This window comes from Acanthisitta chloris, unplaced genomic scaffold (genome assembly GCF_000695815.1).
Source record: "Acanthisitta chloris isolate BGI_N310 unplaced genomic scaffold, ASM69581v1 scaffold14589, whole genome shotgun sequence".
Taxonomy (NCBI): Eukaryota; Metazoa; Chordata; class Aves; order Passeriformes; family Acanthisittidae; genus Acanthisitta; species Acanthisitta chloris.
Window position 1 is genome coordinate 76,539 of NW_008692113.1, and position 20,220 is coordinate 96,758.

Consider the following 20,220-nt stretch of genomic DNA (forward strand, 5'->3'; position numbering starts at 1 on the left):
TTAACTTTGATACTGCCAAGTATTTGACCATTAAATAGTCTGAAATGTGTACATAGCACTTTGGTGACAGACCCTTATTTAACTGTGATTAATTGGCATTGAATAGTTATTTAATTACTTGGGAAGAAATCTAACAACAGTGTGTGTTCTGATTAAGTTATTTGATGTAAAAACAAACACAGGACTGCTGAAGAGAGCACATCCCTTTTGTAGCTTGCTACTGACACTGCACACCACGTGGAAGCCCGAGTGATTAAAATTGCAGATACTATTCACGAATTTGGATGCTGGTGTAACATTGGCATACTTAATTCTTGATTCTTAAAAGACTTTTTTTTTGTTAGTGAGCTAATGAAATTTCCTTTGCCTTATAAGTTTTAGATTTAGTATTTTCTTTTTGCTTTTGAAGCCCAGACTGAAGTTCACTGGGATAAGTAAAGGATGTAGGTATTAAGTGAGCTTAAAATTTTCTGTAAATTAAAAATAGTGGACTGATCTGAGAAGTCTCTTGGCATGTATCTGTGTCACAGAGATGCTTACTGAAAGAATCTGGGGTTTGGGGAAATACTAAGTATTGTGGATGTAAGTTTAGGAGAGAAGGGCATTACAAGTTTTGGAGACAAAAATAGATTGTGGGGTGAGGGTGGGTAAGTGAAGCTGAAGGGCAACTCCTGCCCTTCTGCATAGTAGTGCAATAATTTCTTTAGTCTGAAGAACCATCCTCAAAACTTGGGTTTGCAAGTGCTCATAGAAGTAGTAGTCATAACTAGAAGTATTTTGAGTCCTGACTCAAAATGGCCACTTTAACTTTCATGTCTGGAATGTTTTCTCTTGGATGCTTAATAATGCATAAGCAAGTCACTGATTTACTGTGCTTCCAGTAAGTGGAAACAGTTGTTTCTTCATACCTTGCGAAATAGACCTCATGTACATCCTTATAAATGTAGCAATTGCTTTGCATGCAATACCATCATGGCTATGGGGCATTTTGTGGATATTTCCAAAGCATAGCACTTCTGCTTGGAGTTGCATTGCTGGCTCTGCTATATGGTGAAGGAACTTGCTTGCTCTTGTGATGACTGTAGCTTCCTTCTGTGTAGGACATGCTGAATAATATGACAGTTCAGTTATATCTGTGTGAACAGGATCTGAAATACATCTCTTAGGCAGTCACTGAGGTAATAGAATTGAAAACCAGAAATGACAAAAAATAAGGCTAAGGCTTGTGGGTTTGTTGCTTGCTTTTAGCTGTAGAAAAGAAAAGGAAGCTGTGGAAAGGAAAAAGAATGGTCACTGGATGAACATTACAGGAGGGAGATGTGGACCTTTTAGCAAGAAGTGTTTTCCTGTTCTTAATGACTTCAGTGTCATTTTCCAGAATTTCTATGTGCAGACACTAAATTGACTAATTTTTCAGTAACTTGAAAATTCAAAGAATTGAAGTTCTGCTACCAGAGATTCACTTGAATGTTTATTTGAGAAGCAGCTGATTCATGTTGCCACTGTAAATTGCTTTAATTTTATCAAGTGGACTGCAAAAGGTTCCAGTTTGCCAGGTTTGTATTTTTCGTATACCATTTCTTTTGCTCACTCAAATTTTAGTCCATGTCATTTTACAGAATTACTGTATTTACATTTTAAAGAGGATTAGGCAGTTTAAAAGATGTTTTCATGTTTTATTGATAACATCAGATTAATTTCCACTTTCTTAGTGGCAGCTCAGAGCTATGTCAAAACAGAGACTATAGAAACACTGTTATACTCCACAATTTCATAAGGCAATCGCAAAAAAATACAGTTTTGGCAATTTATTAGAGGCTTGATTACCGACTAACTAAAGTAGTTGGTTGTTAGTGGGTACATGGAAGAGATAGTAAAAACAGGGACTGCCAAGGGTGGCTCGGATAAGCCAAGTTTTCTTTCATGGCTGTGTTCCTCAAAGAGCTTCACTAGAAGAGATGTTACTGCGGAGAAGAACATTGTCACAGTCACTCTTAGTGTGCAGGATGAAGGCAAGTATCCTGCACCTCTCATTTATATCTATGCCAGCTTTTTGTCCCCAAAAGCACCAGGACAGATCATGCTTGCAGCCTAAAGCTGTCCTTGTTCAAACACTGAAACTTTTTCAGGTAGTGGTTGGAGGTTGTCACAGCCTTCTGTTGATCTTTTTTTCTCTGCTATCCAGGATAGGGAATGGTTCAGAGCTGCACCAGGGAGGTTTAGACTGGACAGCAGGGAAAATTTCTTTACTAAGAGGGTTGTCATTCCTAGAGAGGTGGTTGTTGCTGCAAACGTGTCAGTGTTTAAGAGGCATATGGACAGTGCCTTAGTAACATGCTTTCCTTTTTGGTCAGCCCTCAAGTGGTCAGGCAGTTGGACATGATTGTTGTAGGTCTCTTCCAACTGAATTACTGTGTTCTATTATATCAATCGTTGAAAAAATCCAGGACGAAAAAGCCTATACTATAAATCTGCAAATTCCTCCATGAGCAGTTTAACAGTTGGCTCTTCAATAGAATTCTCAGGGGATGGGAAGTGAGAGCGGAACTCCAGATACTGCTGGAACTGAAGTGGCCCAAGAGCCACTTTGTAATGACAGGCAAGCGTTTTGTAATGACCTCTCTCCTCTCCCCCTTAAGGCCTTGTCCATGTTGTACAAAATGAGAGTAAGTGCAGTGCTTTTCCAGGAACAAGCTTGGACATGCTCTTCCACTTGTGGGATGAGGGAGATTGTGAAGGCATCACTTGATTCCTGGAGGTGCCAGTGTTGACCTGACATGTGTTATGGCCATGGAAGGTAGCCAGCATGAGTGACCTTGCTGCCTCCTGGCAGTGTCACATGGGATGGCCTTTGCGCAACAGCTTCTTATATAAGTCTGAAACCACTACAAATAAAACTTACTTGGGGTTAAGAGGCAAAGGGTCATTCTCAGGCTGAATTAAGGTGGGGTTTGCTCATTATTGGAATAATCCTTTGTCCTTGAGTACAGCTTGACACTGGTTGGTCTCTCAGCTTTACATGGAGGGGCTCTCCTTACTGTGCTCCTTGCTCTGGAAAAATGAAGTCACTCAGGAGACAAGTGACAAAGCCGTAAACAGATTTCTAATACCCTGAGCCCAGTCTGTTATGCCATCTAGTTTTCCTCATCTGCCCCTCCTGGCTGCTAAGGAAAGCCCTGTCAGAAGGAAGCATTTAACCTCTTGGAATCGTTTTCTTTTTGCCAGTCTCGGTTCATTCGAAAATAACCTGGAATGTGATATTTAGGGATATTAGGAAGTCTTAGCTACAGCATGTATGCAACATGTGCTAGATCACTCTTCCATGTCTGGTCTCCATGAAAGAAATCATGGCAAAAGGAAACTTTAAAAAGAATTGCCTTAGACTTTGTTCTGACATATCTATTCCAATAGGAAGTAAGTGAAAGGGAGCATCCCCACATGCCATTGCCAGTAGAAACTGATGAAAGAGATTTTTCTGAGTCTTGGGCTGCTGTATATCCTTCCTCTCTGTGTGCAAAGCCTAAAAATAGGATGAAGTCTGCTGTTGTCTGCCTTAAGTAACTGCCTTTGGTTCTAAAGTACTGTAGAACTCGCTGTTTGCCACCAGTATCTCTCCTTGCAGTTATGTTCCAGACCTGAGGAACACAGACCTGTATTGTTTGGTGTGGAACACAGATTCCCTTAAAAACAAAGTGGACGTTATGCATCAAAATTCTTAATTCCAAGAGAGCCGTGAGCAGAAAACTAGTGTGCAGGTTGCTACAGAAGTTCCTTCGGTATCTCTTATCTCCAAATTATGTCTCCAGCGCACTCCATGGAGACTTTAAACTTAACTGCTTTCAGCTTAATGAGCTCCTTTGAAAAGAAAAGAAAAAAGCCTTTTGTTGCCAGTGCAGTGAATGTGTTTGTACCAGTTAGAAGTAATATTTGAATCAAGATATATGCAGATAAAAAAGCAATGTGAATACATGTATGGGCATTACACACCTTAGAAAAGGCCAGATTCCCATCCTTGGCTTAGTTTCTTTCCTGGTGAGTAGAGATATTGATTAATAGAAAAAGATTCTAATCCACTTATGGGTGGCAGCATTGTGACTTTAATTATTGAAGAAGTCTTGATATAACTGGTTTTTTTCACTCAAGTAGAACTTGGGAAAATAGAGAAATGTAAATGCTTCACTGACAGCAGATTAAAAACCTTTTTATTAGCTTTAATAAAGATCAGTATTGTCAAGGTTTTGAAAGTATAAACGTAAGGCTGCATGAATGCAAATCTATCAGATTTTATATTAGAAATATAAGGATAGGAGCAGATTCTGGTTGATGTTACTTGATGAAACTTGCATCCAGTTGTCTGAACTGTAAACCTTTACCTGGACACATTGAGCAGATAATGCATGTGTGTTTCACTTGTTAAATTCTTTTGAAATATTGTCTTCAAAGCTCATTTTATTTTTTTCTACCTGTTTAGCTAAAGGTTTTATATTTAAGTAAAAGGCATTTGTAAAAAAGCATTTTTCTTCAAAATATATTGCACTAGCGGTTTCAAAATTTGTCTGTTTATCTTTACAGTCCAGCTGTTTCCTTCTGAAATGGTAAAATGTGGTGCTTTTAAGATACTTTGATCTTTTCTTGATTTATATTTACTTTCTTTTTCTCCTCTAACTCTCTTTCTGTAGGAAGAATCTTAAATCGTTTCTCCAAAGATATTGGCCACCTGGATGACTTGCTTCCATTGACGTTTTTGGACTTTGTGCAGGTAATTCAGTTGCTACTGTCAGAGACTTCTGCACTGCATTCTGAATTTAGATTCCTGTATGCTTTACTGAAGATCAGCTATTTGTCACAGATGTAGCTGAGTTGAATGAAAGTACTTGTTTGTGAAAGAAAGGTGCGGTTGAAATTTAACGTGTCAGTAAAAAGCTAACATGAGTAATAACTGGCAGGTAGGAGTGGCTATACACAGCTTGCTATTATGTCAAGATTTCAGTTCATAGTAGCTACATGCTTGGTAAATTACTCCTGATTTGCCTTCAAGCAACCTGGCAAGCTTATTGCTGTTATAAGAAATATGTCCATAGTAAAGAAACAATCAGCTCCCATGAAAAGATAGCACAGATTAACCTAATTACATGTCTACTTCCACAAAGAATCAAATGCTTACCACACCATTTTGGATTAAAATAGGTGTGGCTATTTACAAAGAAAAGATTAGCAGTAATAGGCTGAATATAATAGCCTTAATATGAACAAGTGAAGTAAGTTGCTGCAGACAAGAAAGATGGACAAAGCATTGAGATTTTGATGATGATGAAATGATGAGGATTATATATGACATCAAGGTGGTTTTTCTGTTGCAGTTGCTATTAATCCTCCTTGTAAAAAAATTGCAGAAGGATAAATCTGCAAAAAAATCATTGTACTGTATGAAAATAACATGAATCTCAGAACATACAGAATCAGGGAGGCTAGATCAAAAAGAGACTGAGTGGCTTATCAGAATCCACTTAGTGGATCACACCTGTCATGCTCAAGTCAGAAATGTGTTTTAAGGTGCTATCGCTAACTTTGCTTTGTCTCTTAGAGGTAACTTATTCAGGATCTAAACTTTGTTTTGACTTCTTGGGAAATAAACCAAAGGCATTTTTGTTTGAGCAGTTTATTTGTGGTGTTGTTGCTGAATTCTTGAAAGGAGGGAAAACCTAAACTTATTCCCAGGACTTAGTAAAAAGACTTCTTAAAGTCTTTTTCATAGTTCAGTGAAGTTTTTGAAATTGAGGCCTGTGTTTATTTTTCAAAGCATTACAGTGCCACATGTCATTTTGGTCAAGAAGGGAAGGTGATGTACTTTACCTATGAATTAAAGCAATTGAGATTTTTTTGTGAGTTAGGGACTTGCATATAGTGAATATTAGGATTTTTAATTCATGGGCATTTAAGGCCCTGACAAATTCTTTCTGAAAGTGCAATAGAAACACATGCTACTAATTTTTTTACTGTTTGTACAGATTCCAGATTTTCTATAGTCTCATTGGCGGGCTTATTAGACAGAATATCTTAGTTTATTTCAGATCTCTTGAGGCTATAGATATGTGCCTTTCTTTTTGACTGGAAGCTCAGGTTGTCCTGCAGTCATTGTCCTCTTCTCTTAGCATAGGGTTTATATCCACAAAGTCAAAACCTTTTGCATAGTGTCCTTGCCCACTGGACCAGAGGGGTTTCTATGTGCATAGGTTTGTTCCCTTTACAGCAAACTGCACTGCATATGTTCATACTATGTACTGCTCATGGCCAGAGCATCTCTGGGTCCTGTGGTCATGAGATAAAACGATTAACCCTTTTCCTCAGTTCAGTGCATTCACAATAGTGTGAGAGCTGTGTTGCAAGACCACTTGCATGGTGTTTTTATAGCAAGAAACTGAGTGGGTGTTTTGCATGCCCTGGCATGTGGTTTAAAGGCATGTGGGGTTGTCTGAGGATGCAAAACTTGCTGGGAAAATGTTACAGAACTCTGCAAAAGCAGAGGCAGCCAAAAGTGGTGTGATCTTGTCCATACTTCCTTTTGGGAGCAGACCCTGAAGCAAACTGTCTTGAGAACTGCACTGTCTTAGTTTTGACAAAACAAACTGATCTGCTTCAAAAGAAGGCTCAGAAAGTAGATAACCTGTATACATGGCACATACAGAGGACTAAATCATCTACTAGCAGGTTGGAAAACCTGCTGATTTGACCCGTGTATAGATACTTTAGGCAGTGTGTGCTTTCCAAAACTTAACAGGTCTGGAATGGAGGAGTAAAGTCTGTTCCTCTAGATGTGACTGTTTTCTTCTTTCAAGCTCCTACTGTAAACCGTGTTTTGTAAACCTTTTCCTTCATATTGATTAATTTATTCATTACTTTTAAATTGGCGAATTTGAATTATTTGTCCAGTTCTGAAGTTTGGGTTTTTAAGTGACATTTTCTCTTTCCAAAAAATAAAGTAGATGTTACAAGTCCAGTACACTATTAGAAAGTTACTGTGTTTCAAAGCTTGCCTGTTCTATTTGGCATCAGAAAAGAAAATTTAGGATCTTACTGTTGATTAATAATGCTCTGCTATCCATAAAATAAAAGCATTTCCTTCTTGGCAGGTTTTCTAAAACTTACTATTCTTGATCGGCAGGCTTGTTGGTTAGTGGATGCCTTTTGAAATTCAATAGCAAAGATATGTTTATTTCTGATGAAGCACAGATTTTTACAAAGAATAACTGTGATCAATTATGATAGAGATCTTTTGTCACTTGTTTTGTTTGCAGGTGTCTTTTATAAGACTTCCTATAATCCCTTCAGGAAGAAATATTTTCTCCTTTCTTAAAACAGTAATAGCTGCATATAAAAGCTCTGATCCCAGCCATTATTGTTGATTCTTTGAGAGACATTTCCCAACATTCATTGTTTAAATGGTTGTCAGGAGGAATCAAGTGAAACTTAATAAACAATGCAGTAACTGGTTCATCTTACTTTGTGTGTAAAAGCTTTTCTTGAGCGGATTTGCATTGAAGAAGTGGTCGTTTTTCAGAGTTACTGCTAGGGTCATTGTGAAGCATTCCACCCTTATACTATATTGGCAAGTGAGTGTATAATTTCAGCACAAATAATCAGTGTGGTTGGACACCCAAAACTTACAGTATGAGTCTATTTAAATACCTATAAGTAAATAATGAAATACAGTCTACTAGTTTTGAGAATTTTGTAATTACACGGAGTACAGATCTTTAAGCAATGCTAAAAATTGATAGTATTCTTTTTAGAGTGCCTAATAAGATTTATACACTGCACTACAGCTGTAATGAGCATTATTGGTCTAGACAGCTATACTGGATGAAAATTAATTCCTTGAACTCAAAGAGTTGAATTTTTTCCATCTTCCATTGAGTCAAGGAGAAGAAAGAGTCAGTTTTCTCCAGGACAGTAGATAGTCACTGTACACTTACTTGTTAGAGCAAAAATAAAAGGTATGTGGCAAGACCAAAAATGCCTCATAGGCCTTGTGAATTCTTCTGAAAACCTGGTTAGATCTTACAAAACTGTTGCTTTGCAATACCTCCCAAAGTAGCAACTCTCGCTGCATTTAAAGTTTCACGCCATCTTTCTTTGGTTTGAAGTGCACCAAAATGTAGCACACCTGTCTCGGTGGACTGGGGGCAGGAGAGGCAGTCCTCACTACAAGGAGGCAGTAATTTGTTTTATTCTTATGAATTTTAACAGCATATGAGACATTTTACGTTCATGCAGTTGACTGTCTTTTTATGGAAATTACTGCTGTATCCGCAAGGTTTATAAATTAAAAATCAGGCTTTTTTATGAGAACAATTTATGGCTATGTGTGACTATATGGCTGTTGAACAGAACTCTCTGGGTAGATGTGAAGTATAGAAACTGAAAAGAAACCAAAGGTTAAGTTGAGCACTTCAACTAAGATATCTTTAATTGTACGTTTGCAGTCCAATTCTAAGTTCACTAAAGTAAAAAAACAAAACACTTTACAGTCTGTAGTCTTAAGTCCAGCCCTTGCTTTCTGCAGTGGATTCTGGCTGGTCATAAGATTCCACACCAGCTCTCCTTAAAAAGTAAAACAGGAAGCAATGCTATGTTCATTATGGCAATTGTTATTTCTACCAAATATGGCACTGAATACCTTTGCAGAAGCAAATAGTAATTAATGTTTGTAGGTTGACTAAGTCAAGAAGCTGAATGAACTTGTTTGGTGAAGATGGTGTTTGTTGGGTATTTTGTGAGCTTGCATATTTTTAATTCCTTGCTTTAGTACTATTAGCCTCCTTAGCCTCAGTTCTGCATCTTGCTGTCTTTTTCTTAACCTGAGTTACGTGGTTTTAGTAGGTGTTTTCCAGCTAAGTTACAGTCTCCTCAGGTAAAGGACAGCTTGTGTGAAGGAAGGCCATTACAGTGCTTTAAAACTTTCTAGTAGGATTTAAACATCTATTTCATTTGCATATATGTGCTTGATTTTTTTATTTGTTAGTCGAATCAGAGGCAGGTCAGGCAGCAGCCTCACAGAGCTACCCAAACACAAATAATTGAAGAAATGCTTTCTTGAGTTGGTGCAAACTTGATCATCCTATAACCATGTCTGAAGGGACGTAAGGAAGTCAGGTATCATTTAGGATGACTGGGATCTTGTTACTTAATTTTCTTAGACTCCTCTGAGAATACCAGCTGTTTTTCTGAGTGTCATAACCAACTGTTGTTCCTCCTCCTACCACAAGCTCTGTAGAAGTACAAGGTTCTGTTGATGTGGACTTTACTGGTAGGTGTGGGGTCTGTAGTTTAAAATCATAGTATGGTTTGTGTTAGAGGGGACATTAAAGATCATCTAGTTCTAACCCCCTGCCATAAGCAGGGACACCTGCTAGTAGACCAGTTTGCTCAAAGCCCCATCCAACCTGGCCATGAACACTTCCAAGGATGGGGCATCCATGACTTCTCAGGGAAGAAAATACCCTGGTTGAAATGCATAGCAATGTTTAGCTCAATGCAGCACTAATAAAACACAATGCACTAATTGGAGGAAAGGTCAGCCAAGGAATAGAATAAAACCATTTAATGAGAGGTTATTAGGAGTTAAGAATCCAATATGTGTAACGGTATTTTATGCACATTAGCCCACATGTTCCTAAGTGGCCAGTATTTTGGATGCTATATTTTTGAGAGCTCATCAAAAACTTCATTTTTAGTACCTGAATCTCACTTTGACTTGTGACATCTGCAAAGGCTTAACGTCTTTGGACTGTGGTATTAGGTGGAGCAGGATGAGTACCCAAACCGATAAAGTACTGGTTGAAAATTATGTCTATAAACTGATCGAATACATAGGATGGTGGAATATATGTCAGACTTTCATTTGGTTTTGTAAATTATTCTGATAAGTTTTAAGGGGATGCTTTTCTCTGTAGTTTTTGCCCCTTTAATTCCTCAGTGATACTGTTACTTGTTAACAGAGTTGATTTTCTGCTGTAGTTTCTAGTGAATTTGAGTAATTAATGTGATGGCCCCTTTATTTTGATTTCTTACCCTATGTTAGATTGAGTGGGGGTAAAAAAATCATGATCTGTTTCGTTTCTGGAGAACACTGTGAACATGTGAACTATCTGCAGCTGCCCTTGAAAAAGGGCAGTGATTTATTGAGGAAAACTGAATTGCAAAACCTTTTTCCTCCCAAAATCAACAGCTTGACTGAGTTTAAATAACTGACTTTTCATATCCTTTCATCACACACAAAGGCCTAATCCTGAGACTACTTGAGCCACCAATGTAGACTGTGGCTGAGACCACCACTGAATGTGCCATTCCCTTCTCACTACACACAAAACACATTGACTGCAGCTTTATGAAGTGAAAATACTGAAGAAAAGGAAAATGTGAAGGAGGTGTCCACAGTCATTTCTTTAAAAAAAAAAAAAAAAAGGAGAAAAAAAAAGCTGCTGCATCTGGATATTAGGAACAAAAAGTGCCTCAGACTGGAATAATAGCTTGGGTCACTTGCTTTCGTATGTGCACAAGAGTGGAACTGCCGTTCCTTGTTTCAGTACCACTGACCCCTGCATTTTATTGTGTGAAGATGTCAGGGAAAGTGTGTAGAAGGAATTCCAGGATCTTTTAGTTTAACAATGACGTTGTTATTTTGTGCATTCTGTGAGAGGTGAGATTCCTGAGGGGTCTGTTGTGGTGTTTTTCCAGTTTAGCCAAGGGTTGTATGTATGCATGTGTGAGTTTTGAGAGGTATTTTTGTTCATTATAGAATAGTTCCTTCTGCGTGTTTGCATTTGTGTATTTAAAGTGCGATCATAAATATGTTGTGAGAAAATAACCAGTGGTGGCATCTATGTTAAATGTCAACATATTCTCTTCAGCCTGGTACACAGAGCAGACCTGTAGCTTGGATACACCTTTTGGTTTCCCTTCTGCTGAATCATGGTCATTTTGCTGCAATGAAGTTTAAATGAAAAATAAATAAATTAAATAAACCCAAACTAGTTGCCTGGTGGCATTTGACTACTAAAACCTTACAGAACTTCTTCTCTGTGGGTCTTATGTTCTAACTGTACCTTCCCAAGATGCATACTGTGGTGTATCTGGCTAGTGCCTAATGAAAGACCAGTTAAAACCTACAGAAAAAATAATAGAGGTATATATCTTTTCATTGGCTTCTTTTGAACTCTGATTTCAGAAAAGGTTAAAATGTTCATTAATAAAAACCTAACTTTTGCGATGGTCATTCAATATTTGTATGCGATTTCAGATTTGCTGTTTTACTGGAAATAAACCCCACTGTGTTGTTAAAAACAAACAAGCAAACAACAAAACCTGGCCAGCCTGCCTGCCTGGTCATCATCTTCCCACCCTACCCCCCTGCCACAAAAAAAAAGAGGTAGGAGATGCAGGAGCTGTGAATTTAGCACAGACACTTGTCTAAATAATGCACTTCTTTATTGACCTCTCATTCCTCTGTCCTTGAATGCCTTGATTGTTAAATCCCAGTAGCCAATTAGTCTTGTTGATGGTGACCAGCAGGAGGAGATGATCTATGCCAAAGCTATTAGTGTTTTTCACTCTGTACCTGTCATCACATTCCTTTGAATGTAAAGATGAGTGTCTTGCATCATATGGACTGCATATTTGCTCAGATTGGTGGGATGTGTATAGGGTAACAGGTAGAAAGTCTGGAGTCCCTGCTAGTGGGTGGATTCCTGTTTACCTATGGACCTTGGCTAAAGGTCTGTTCTCACTATAGTGGTCATGTATCTCCCATCCAATCCTTTCCCTCACTCCATTTATTTAGTTTTTTTCAATTTATATTTGTCTGTAGAATTTTTATAAGACTAGGTATGTGTGACATTCTCCACACATTACTGTCAAGGCAACAGAGATCACTGCCATGAAAAAACTTACCTGTGTAGGAACATAATGTGACTGGTTTAATATTTTAGGGTTTGTATTTACTTAGTATCAATAAGATTTGAAGATGGAACCACTTATTTAACATGGGAAAGAAGTTAAAATAATACTGGAAAAGTTTTTTCATTACCTTTTTTCATCATGCCCTCTTTACCACTTTTCTGCTTTTCTTGTTTTTCTTAACTAATTTCCTGTTAGTTTTTACACTTCTCCATTTATATGGTAAGTGTAGATAATACTTTTGTACTGGGCTTTCATTTTCTCGTTGAAATGTGGAATGCAGGTGTTTCTCATATGGAGCTCTGAAAAATAAAGCTAGTTTTCACTTATTTCTTTCTCGATTTTTTTAGAGCATATGAGCATTGTGAGATAAAGTCTTCCTCTTAATTTCTCTGACATTTTGAGCAGATTGAGGCTTAGTGGTAGTTGTTCTTGCAGTATTTTGTTATGTTGGACTGAAACCTGTAAATACGAAATTTCAGTCAGGTTTAAATCATCTCTTCTCCAAATTGGCTTCTGTGTTTTCTTTATTGGATTATTCTCAATATATTTTTGACTCCTAGAAAGCAGGACAGTTGTATGGAAGCTCAGTGATGTGATGTGTGGTTTGGAAATTTTCTCCCTTTGATTAGGGTGGAATTTGTAAAAGGTCAGAGATTCCATTCGTCTGGGGCTCTTGATATCTGTTGAAAGGTGATTTCTTGTTTGCTTCTCTTACTGTGAAAGAGGGCAAAGAAATAATCTGATGTAAGTGAATGTATGTTCACTGCAGTTTTCTCCTTTTCTTTTTGGTCTGTCTTTCTATATATACTACTGCTGCTTTTAGTGCCAGAGTGGAACTTTATTTCTATTGTTTATAGGTATTTCCCTGACTTTTCAGGCATTATTGCAATTTATCACATCTGTACCTTAAACTGATGATTTCTTCTAAGGCTTCTGAAGATCATTAACATTTCTAACACTTCGCAGTAGCTAGAAATATTTTAATTCTGCTGTCAGTCATAGAGTGTAACAATCCTGTTCCAAATGGTGATAAGTACAAATCTTCTAGATTGCCTTGAACTACTGATATACTATAGATAGGACAATATCTGCTTACAAACAAATTAGGATTTCACTGTTTGGCTAAAGGACTGGAGATTTCACTTTTGATTCAAGAAGGAAGGAGAAACTTGGAGGTGATTTGAATTCCTAAGCCATGTAGCTGATGTGTGTGCGTGTGTGTATTAAATCATTATGCATATTTATGCCCAAAACAAACATGTGGGACAAGGAATTATCTTTAGGAAAAAAAAAAAAAACAAACGATTGCATCTCACAGAAATGTGCTGCCAGGGTTTTATGTGCATCTGCAGAACACAGAACTTTTTTTCTTGCTGAAGCTGATACTGTGGCTACCTGGTGAACTCTGCAGCTGGTTTGAAAACTCCAGATGAGTTTGTTCTTCAGAAGGTAGAGGCTGCAGTGTGGGCAGTTTTATACAACAGAAGATGAGAGTTCTGCTGGAAACTGAATGTAATGTGTCTTTGGGAAGCTTATGCTTCTTTGTGTTGCATCTACATTACAGGATATTTTTGTATCGTTTAAAAAAAAATTATTCATTCTGATTCCACTCTTGAAATAGAAAGAATTGGTGTGTTTAGAAAGGCTCTTGCAAGGGTTTGATAATATCTACTCCTACAGTGTAGAAGAATAGAATGCTGAGTGATTGCATTTTCTTCCACAATCACTTTCCTGAATGTTCTTTTCTGTCTTTTTTCTCACTGGGTTTTGAAATCATTCTAATGTTTAAATAAGCAGAGCTCTCTCACTATGAAAGTCACTCGTGTGCTAGAATAATGTGTTGAAATCTTCCCTCCTAAAACTGCTGGCTTTGGTACCTGATTCACTTGTTCACCCTTCTGTCAAACGCAACATCATAATTAGAAAAATAAGTTTGTTCTCACTGATAGAAAGTCTGGATACAACATCATAATTAGAAAAATAAATTTTGTTCTCACTGATAGAAAGTCTGGATTTTGGGATCAGACCTGGCATCAGTGACTTAGTTTAGTAAGTGTGTCTTTGTTGATGGTTAATGATAAATAAACTTCTGAAAGTCTGCCTGATGGTTTGCTGCGTATTTGTAAAAACTTAATAATGAGCATGCTCTTACCACAGTAAAGTATGTTTGTTCTCACCAAAGAAGTTTCTTTTTACTCACCTGGTTCTGTACGTGCAGATAATGGCCAAACTGGGTGAAACCTGGTGGTGGTGGTAGCTGGTGCTGATTAGTTGAAATATGGTTGCTGAAAGTGTCAGACTGCTGTTAAGCTGGAGCTGAGTGATTGCTGGACATAACGTAATACTGAAAGATTATTCATCAAGAATTTATTTTGAATAGGAAACTAGTATTTTATAGCCCTATCAGAGTGTTAAAGCTCTGGAGAATTTAGGAAAAAACTCCAACACCAGGAATGGGTTAAAAAGCATTTTTTGCGTTTCTGCTATGAAAGTGTGTGACCAGTGGGAACATAAGGTATTTTTTGTTTCTCAATTTCTGCTATCAAAGTGTGTGACCAGAGGGAACATAAGGTATTTTTTGTTTCTCAGGATAGCCAATGCTGTAGTCCTTAATATTTTTCATAGTTTTCATTTAACTGGGACAGAGGGGCTGCTGTGGGGTTTACAGAAATATGAGTAGTACTTCATTTCACCTAAAAATAAATACGTGAACAGAGTATTTTTAAATAGCAAGAACAACGAGTAGTACTTCATTCCACCTAAAAATAAATACATGGACAGAGTATTTTTAAATAGCAAGAACAAACAGTAAAATGCTTAAAAGCTTGTTCTTGCTGTAAAGCTGAAGAGCTGTGTTACTGAAGAATTGATACTCCCTTTAACAGAAGAGCCCACAGTTCAAATGTAGCACAAAGCTTTTAAAGTTGTTGAAAGATGCAGAATTGACTTCTGGCAAAACAATTAGACTTGGCTGAGCAGAAAAGGTCATGCAGTTGAAAATGAGGTATTCCTGGGGAGGGTGCATGGCTGCTCTGGCACTATGGCCATGAGAGACAAGAGACCTGAGGCAGGAAAGTTGCACAGAGCTCAAAGACGGAGTTTGCAAAGCTGTGCCATATGGAGCAACAGCATCTGTGGTAAGCAAAAGCTTGCTAGGCATTTAGAAGAACGGCAAAATGTGTGCCCAGCCTGGATGAAAATGTGATATCATCACTAGCTCAGAGGGATTCCTCTCAGGAGCAGTGGACAGTATTTTAGCAAATAAGTGGACTAGACCATAAGAACACTAAGTAATGCCTTGCAGGGTCACAACAATGCTCCGTCTAGGCCAGTGGTCTTTCTCCAGCAGTGGCAGTAGGAGATGCAGTTTAGGGGAAGAATGAGATCCTGGCTGCTTTCTGTGATCCTCACTGTTTAGTACCCCAGCATTCAGTTTTGTGCTGGGGTTGTCAAACGACCTAACTCTTCCCAGTCCTTTTACTATCCAGTGTTTTGTATCATTCTGTATCAGCCTGCAAGATCTGCCTCCTGCAATCTAATAGCCTGAAAGCAGTGAGATACTTGTTGTTTTTAAAATTTTGTATATGTTCTCCATGATTATCACTGAAAGAAAACATGCTTTTAGAAAGATTGTTAAGTGGAATGAGACCAAGGGCAAATATCCGTGAATCAGCCTCTGCCGGTAAAGTGCTGAACATATGATCAAAGTAGGAAATACACTATGAATCAGCCTCTGCTGGTAAAGTGCTAAACATATGATCAAAGTAGGAAATACACTATTTGTGGCAGTACTAAGGAGAAAAATAGCCATTGTTGACACAACTGTTTCAATTTCATAAGGGCCTGTGCTCAGTGGGGCTGTCTTGGGCTTATATAGCTGGGGAAGTGTTATGGAAATGACTTGTAAGAGGTAGGAGGGGAGCAGAAATGGTCAAGCCATTCTTTATTTTCCTTTAAAAATACCAGTTATTTGGCAGCAGGGACTGATGGAGGAGATATAAAAACACGTTGTTTGGGGAGTCTTGAAGCAAGTGGAACAGCCAGCAAATTGACCACACTTGGCAATGGTAGAGGATATTGGAGTCACAAACCCCTTAAATTAATATATTAGAAAGGGATGCTTTCTGCTACCTGAAAAGTAACCGTGAGGGTTGTGTGGTGCCAGACATTTTTCTGCATTTTTTTTGGGCAGATTCTGGTAAGAGCTGTCAAGAAAGCAAAGCATTTGTGTGTGCATGTTCTTTGCTCTCTGGTTAATGCTGTTTCCTCAAGCTACCATGTAAAATTGTGCTTGGCATCTGAGGTCTTCCACAGGAAGATATAACATATTCGTCGTGGTACAAAGGCCACATGTGAATAGTTGTGTGTGCCTTTTTTGCCTTCGGAAAAGAACACTGTAAGAATATAGCCTTGGACTCTGGATGTTTACAGAAGTGACAGAGTTAGCACTGCTGAACATATTAACTCTTTGTATTATTTTTGTCAGGAGATGACAATAAATTTATAACAACTCACTGTAAATAGAAAAATACACTGCCCACAGACATTTACAGGAATGGGAATTGGCACTGTCCTTTTGTGTGTGACAGTAGTAGTTTCCACGTACGGTGAGTATGAACAGGAGCTGCATGTACAGATGCAGAAGTAGATATTTTTCATGGAAAGCCTGTATTAGCTGGAAGTAACTTATTGTGGGCAAAGCGCCCTGGCAACATGAGTTCTTACATGAAAGAAGTTAACTTGTTATTAAAAGGAAAATAACTGTTACATGTTGTAGGAAGGTAATGTGAAGTTTTAAAGCATCAGTGTTTTGACTGTATGTCAGAATCACAAAGTCCAGAGCTTGAGTATGCATTTGTTTCTGAAGCATCAGTATCTGGAAGTCTCAGATGATATACAGACTGTGATTTTTGAAAACTGGTATTGGGATCAGGACCTGAACAAGACAGTTAAACCTCTGGGCCCGGAGTGCCCAGAGAGTCTATTTCTATCCCTTGTTGTAGGGTAAGAGATTACTGATGGTAGGATGCTATTTAAATACAACAGTGTGATGGCAATGCTAATTTATTAAAGAAAACACCCTTTTTATTAAAAGGCCACTTATTAAAGAACAATTGCACACAGTTTGCCTTGACCTCAAACAAATATTAAGGCTTCTCACTTAATGACAAAATGCATGCCAAGTCAAATGAGTGAGCGTGTTGGTGGCACAGAAAACATTTGCCCTGAGGAGCTAAGTGTGTGCTTGTTTGCTTGGAAAAACAACACTCCTGAGAGACATCTTATAGAGATGAGAGCAGATAGAAGGTGTAAGCATTAAGGATGTGACTAGAAATTTCTGAATACATTTCTGTGGTGTATCTGACAGATGTATTCAGTGCATTTGCAGTGACATGAAGATTTAGTTAGGTAACCTCTTGTTGACTAATTGCAAATAGTGGGATTCAGAGGAGGAGTGTCTCTCAGAAGATAAGACAAGCTTGCTGTTTTTGAAGCTTTTAGAGCCAGCACTATTTAGTTCTTACTTTTTCCTTTTGCTCAGTTTATCTGAAATTACAATTTTAATTTCTTCTCCGGCTGTGCCCTTTTTTCCCCTTTCAGTGCATTGGGTGTCTTGTCTTTAAATTCCAAATTTTCCTAAAGCTGAATTAACACTGATTGAGAGCTGCCATTCCTGTCAAAGATTGCTGTCCCTGTTTGCTTAGAAAAGAACGACGCCTGAGATGTCTTTTAAGTATTGGAGTTACGTACCACACTTTTTCTCCTGTACTCATAAGTCTTCCTTGCATTTTCACTGAAGGCAAATGTGTTCCTGTCAGTCTGATGCAAGCAATAGCATAAACAGCCATATGTACTTTTTTTAACCAGTTCCTAAAGAAAGCCTATAAATTTTTCTTAAAAGGTAGGTTGAGGATAAGACTACTCAGCTCAGCTGCTTCAAGTGGGTAAAATTAAGAAGAATTGTTTATGTAGTAGGATTATGGTACAGAGATAAAGGGTTTCTCATTGGATGTTTTCTGTTTTTTTGTAATAAAGGAGAAAAAATTCAGGAAATCTATGATGTGGTTTGATATGCTGCTCTGGATGGAGCTGGCCCAAGTGAAGTGTTCATCGCTCTGATCTTCTCATTGCAATGTCATCTCCCCAAGGAAGCTTGTCCTCTGGTGTGCCAGTGTAACCAGCTGCCTGTGCAGTTGTGCTCTAACAGAGCTGCAGGACAGTCAATCCAAACATTCTGGTTTGGAAAAGTGTGTTAAAAAACCCCAGCAACTTTCAAGGATAAAGAAAATGTCAGAACTGGATTAGGGATTGATTGTGCATGCAGTTATTTGGCAGAGTCAACAAGGAAATAAATTTAATCGGGGTAGGGGAGGAGGAGGAAGGGTGATGCCAAACAAGTATGAACAGAGTGGGTTTTTGTAGTTTCTTGACCTGGCTTTACTTCAGACAGCAGAGCCTGACTGAGAGTGCCCTAAGTTAACACAGTGAAGGTTCAAACTTGAAATCCAGGACATGTACCATTGCTGTTGTTAAACTTGTATGGCTTCTTGGCAGTTTCATGGGCTAATATGGGAGTGCATATTGGGGTCCAGGGAGTAGCAGTTGGGGGATGAGGGCAAGGTAGGTATATTTGACTTCTGTTTAAATACTGGTGAAACTGGTCCTGGAACACTGCAGGGTTTGGGTGAGGTTTGACTGCAGTTTTGGTGATCAAAATTTAGGTATCTGTTTGATGGGCTTTAGATGTTTACTTTGCTGTAGTCAGAGGGCATCTAGTAAATGCAGTTAGTGGACTGTAGAAAAATATTCAACCATAGGGTCACTAGGTATATCCTGAAAGGTTAGATGAAGTCACCATCCCTGCAGGTATTAAAAAGAAGTGTAGATATGGTGCTTAAGGACATGGTTTAGTGGTGGACTTGGCAGTGCAGCTTTAATGGTTGGACTCAATGATTTCCAAGACCTTTTCCAATCTAAACAATTTTATTATTCTATTTGTCACTTCTTAAACTTCTAAACTAGGACAGAAGTTTAACTATGTAGGTCACATGTAGACTCCCACATTGAGATTTCTGAGTCTCATATCCATCCCTTGGGCTCCACTCATTCATTAGAGATCCTACCAGGTCAACAGCTGCCTGTCCAGAATAGTGTGGTTTCTATGATAGTAGGTTCTATACCATAGGTGACAAAGCCATGTGAATGACTTGGCATCACAAATCACACTAGGAACTTACACAGACACACAACTGCGTGGTATCCCTTATGTGTATATTTTATAAAAGATTCTGAAATATATTGTCCATAAAAAAGCAAAAAGGCATAAAACTTGTTTTTGAATTATGGAAGAAAATGGAAGGCATCAAAGATGCTCAAAGACTCTTGAGCTAAGTTAGAAGACAGAGAGGTATTTTATAGGTACTTTCATTTGAGCTAGTTAGAAGGCAGAGAGGTATTTTATAGGTACTTTCATGTGACGATAAAGGACTCTAAATACCCTCTGGGCAAAGTGCCAGCAGACCTGTGGGATTCAAAATGGGGTTCTGCATGCAGGCTTGGTGATTTTTTTCAAGGAAGTACTTAAGTCAGACATGATATATTGATCTCAGGGTATAACTGAAACAGAAGGACAGTGATCTGGGTGAAAAGGTAGACGTTTTTGTGACATACCTTGAACTCCAAATTTTACTTGGCAACTTTGTTCTGTCAGCTTCATTAAGTTGCTTCAAATGGCTTACAATTTGTCATAACTTTTCAGACTTTATATAAAGGGTATAGTTTCTATAACCAGGGGTAAGGCTTATAGCTTGTGATCTATGTATGGCTTACAGCTTGTAATTCCCATGTTTTTCCAGATTCTTAGGCTTTTTTTCTTGTGGTTTCTTTATCTGGCATTAAATGCTTTTCTTTTCTGTGGTTATGGTACAGAAATACCTGTTGTTGCTAGATTGACACCTGTTTGAGATAGAAACTCCAGGATATCACTCTCAGCACCTCTAAGTATTATGAACATGTAGGTCATCAGACGATGAAGGGAAAGCACGTTTCGCAAGTGAATGTGCTGATGAGAGCATTCATTTCCCCAGAGGGAAATGAATAGGAGGGTATGCTTGCTGCAGTGAAAGAGATTTGTTAAGGAAATATAAGCTACAGTAAATGGAGTGACTGACCAAAACATGAAGAGAATCTCTCAGGACTCCTGCAAGCAAGAGGATGACTGCAACAGAAACAGCATGTGCTTTTCTGTACTCTGGGCATAAA

At 38.2% G+C, this 20,220-nt stretch overlaps 1 protein-coding gene across 1 annotated transcript in view; it reads left to right on the plus strand.

Annotated features, from left to right (window-relative positions):
- Positions 1–20,220, plus strand: part of ABCC4 (ATP-binding cassette, sub-family C (CFTR/MRP), member 4) — a gene marked incomplete at its 5' end in the record, with an annotated part of 132,123 nt that overhangs the window by 65,037 nt on the left and 46,866 nt on the right. The window contains one exon of the mRNA XM_009082521.1: positions 4,680–4,759. Within this exon, the coding sequence (XP_009080769.1) occupies positions 4,680–4,759 (80 nt within the window). The remainder of the gene's footprint in view (positions 1–4,679; positions 4,760–20,220) is intronic.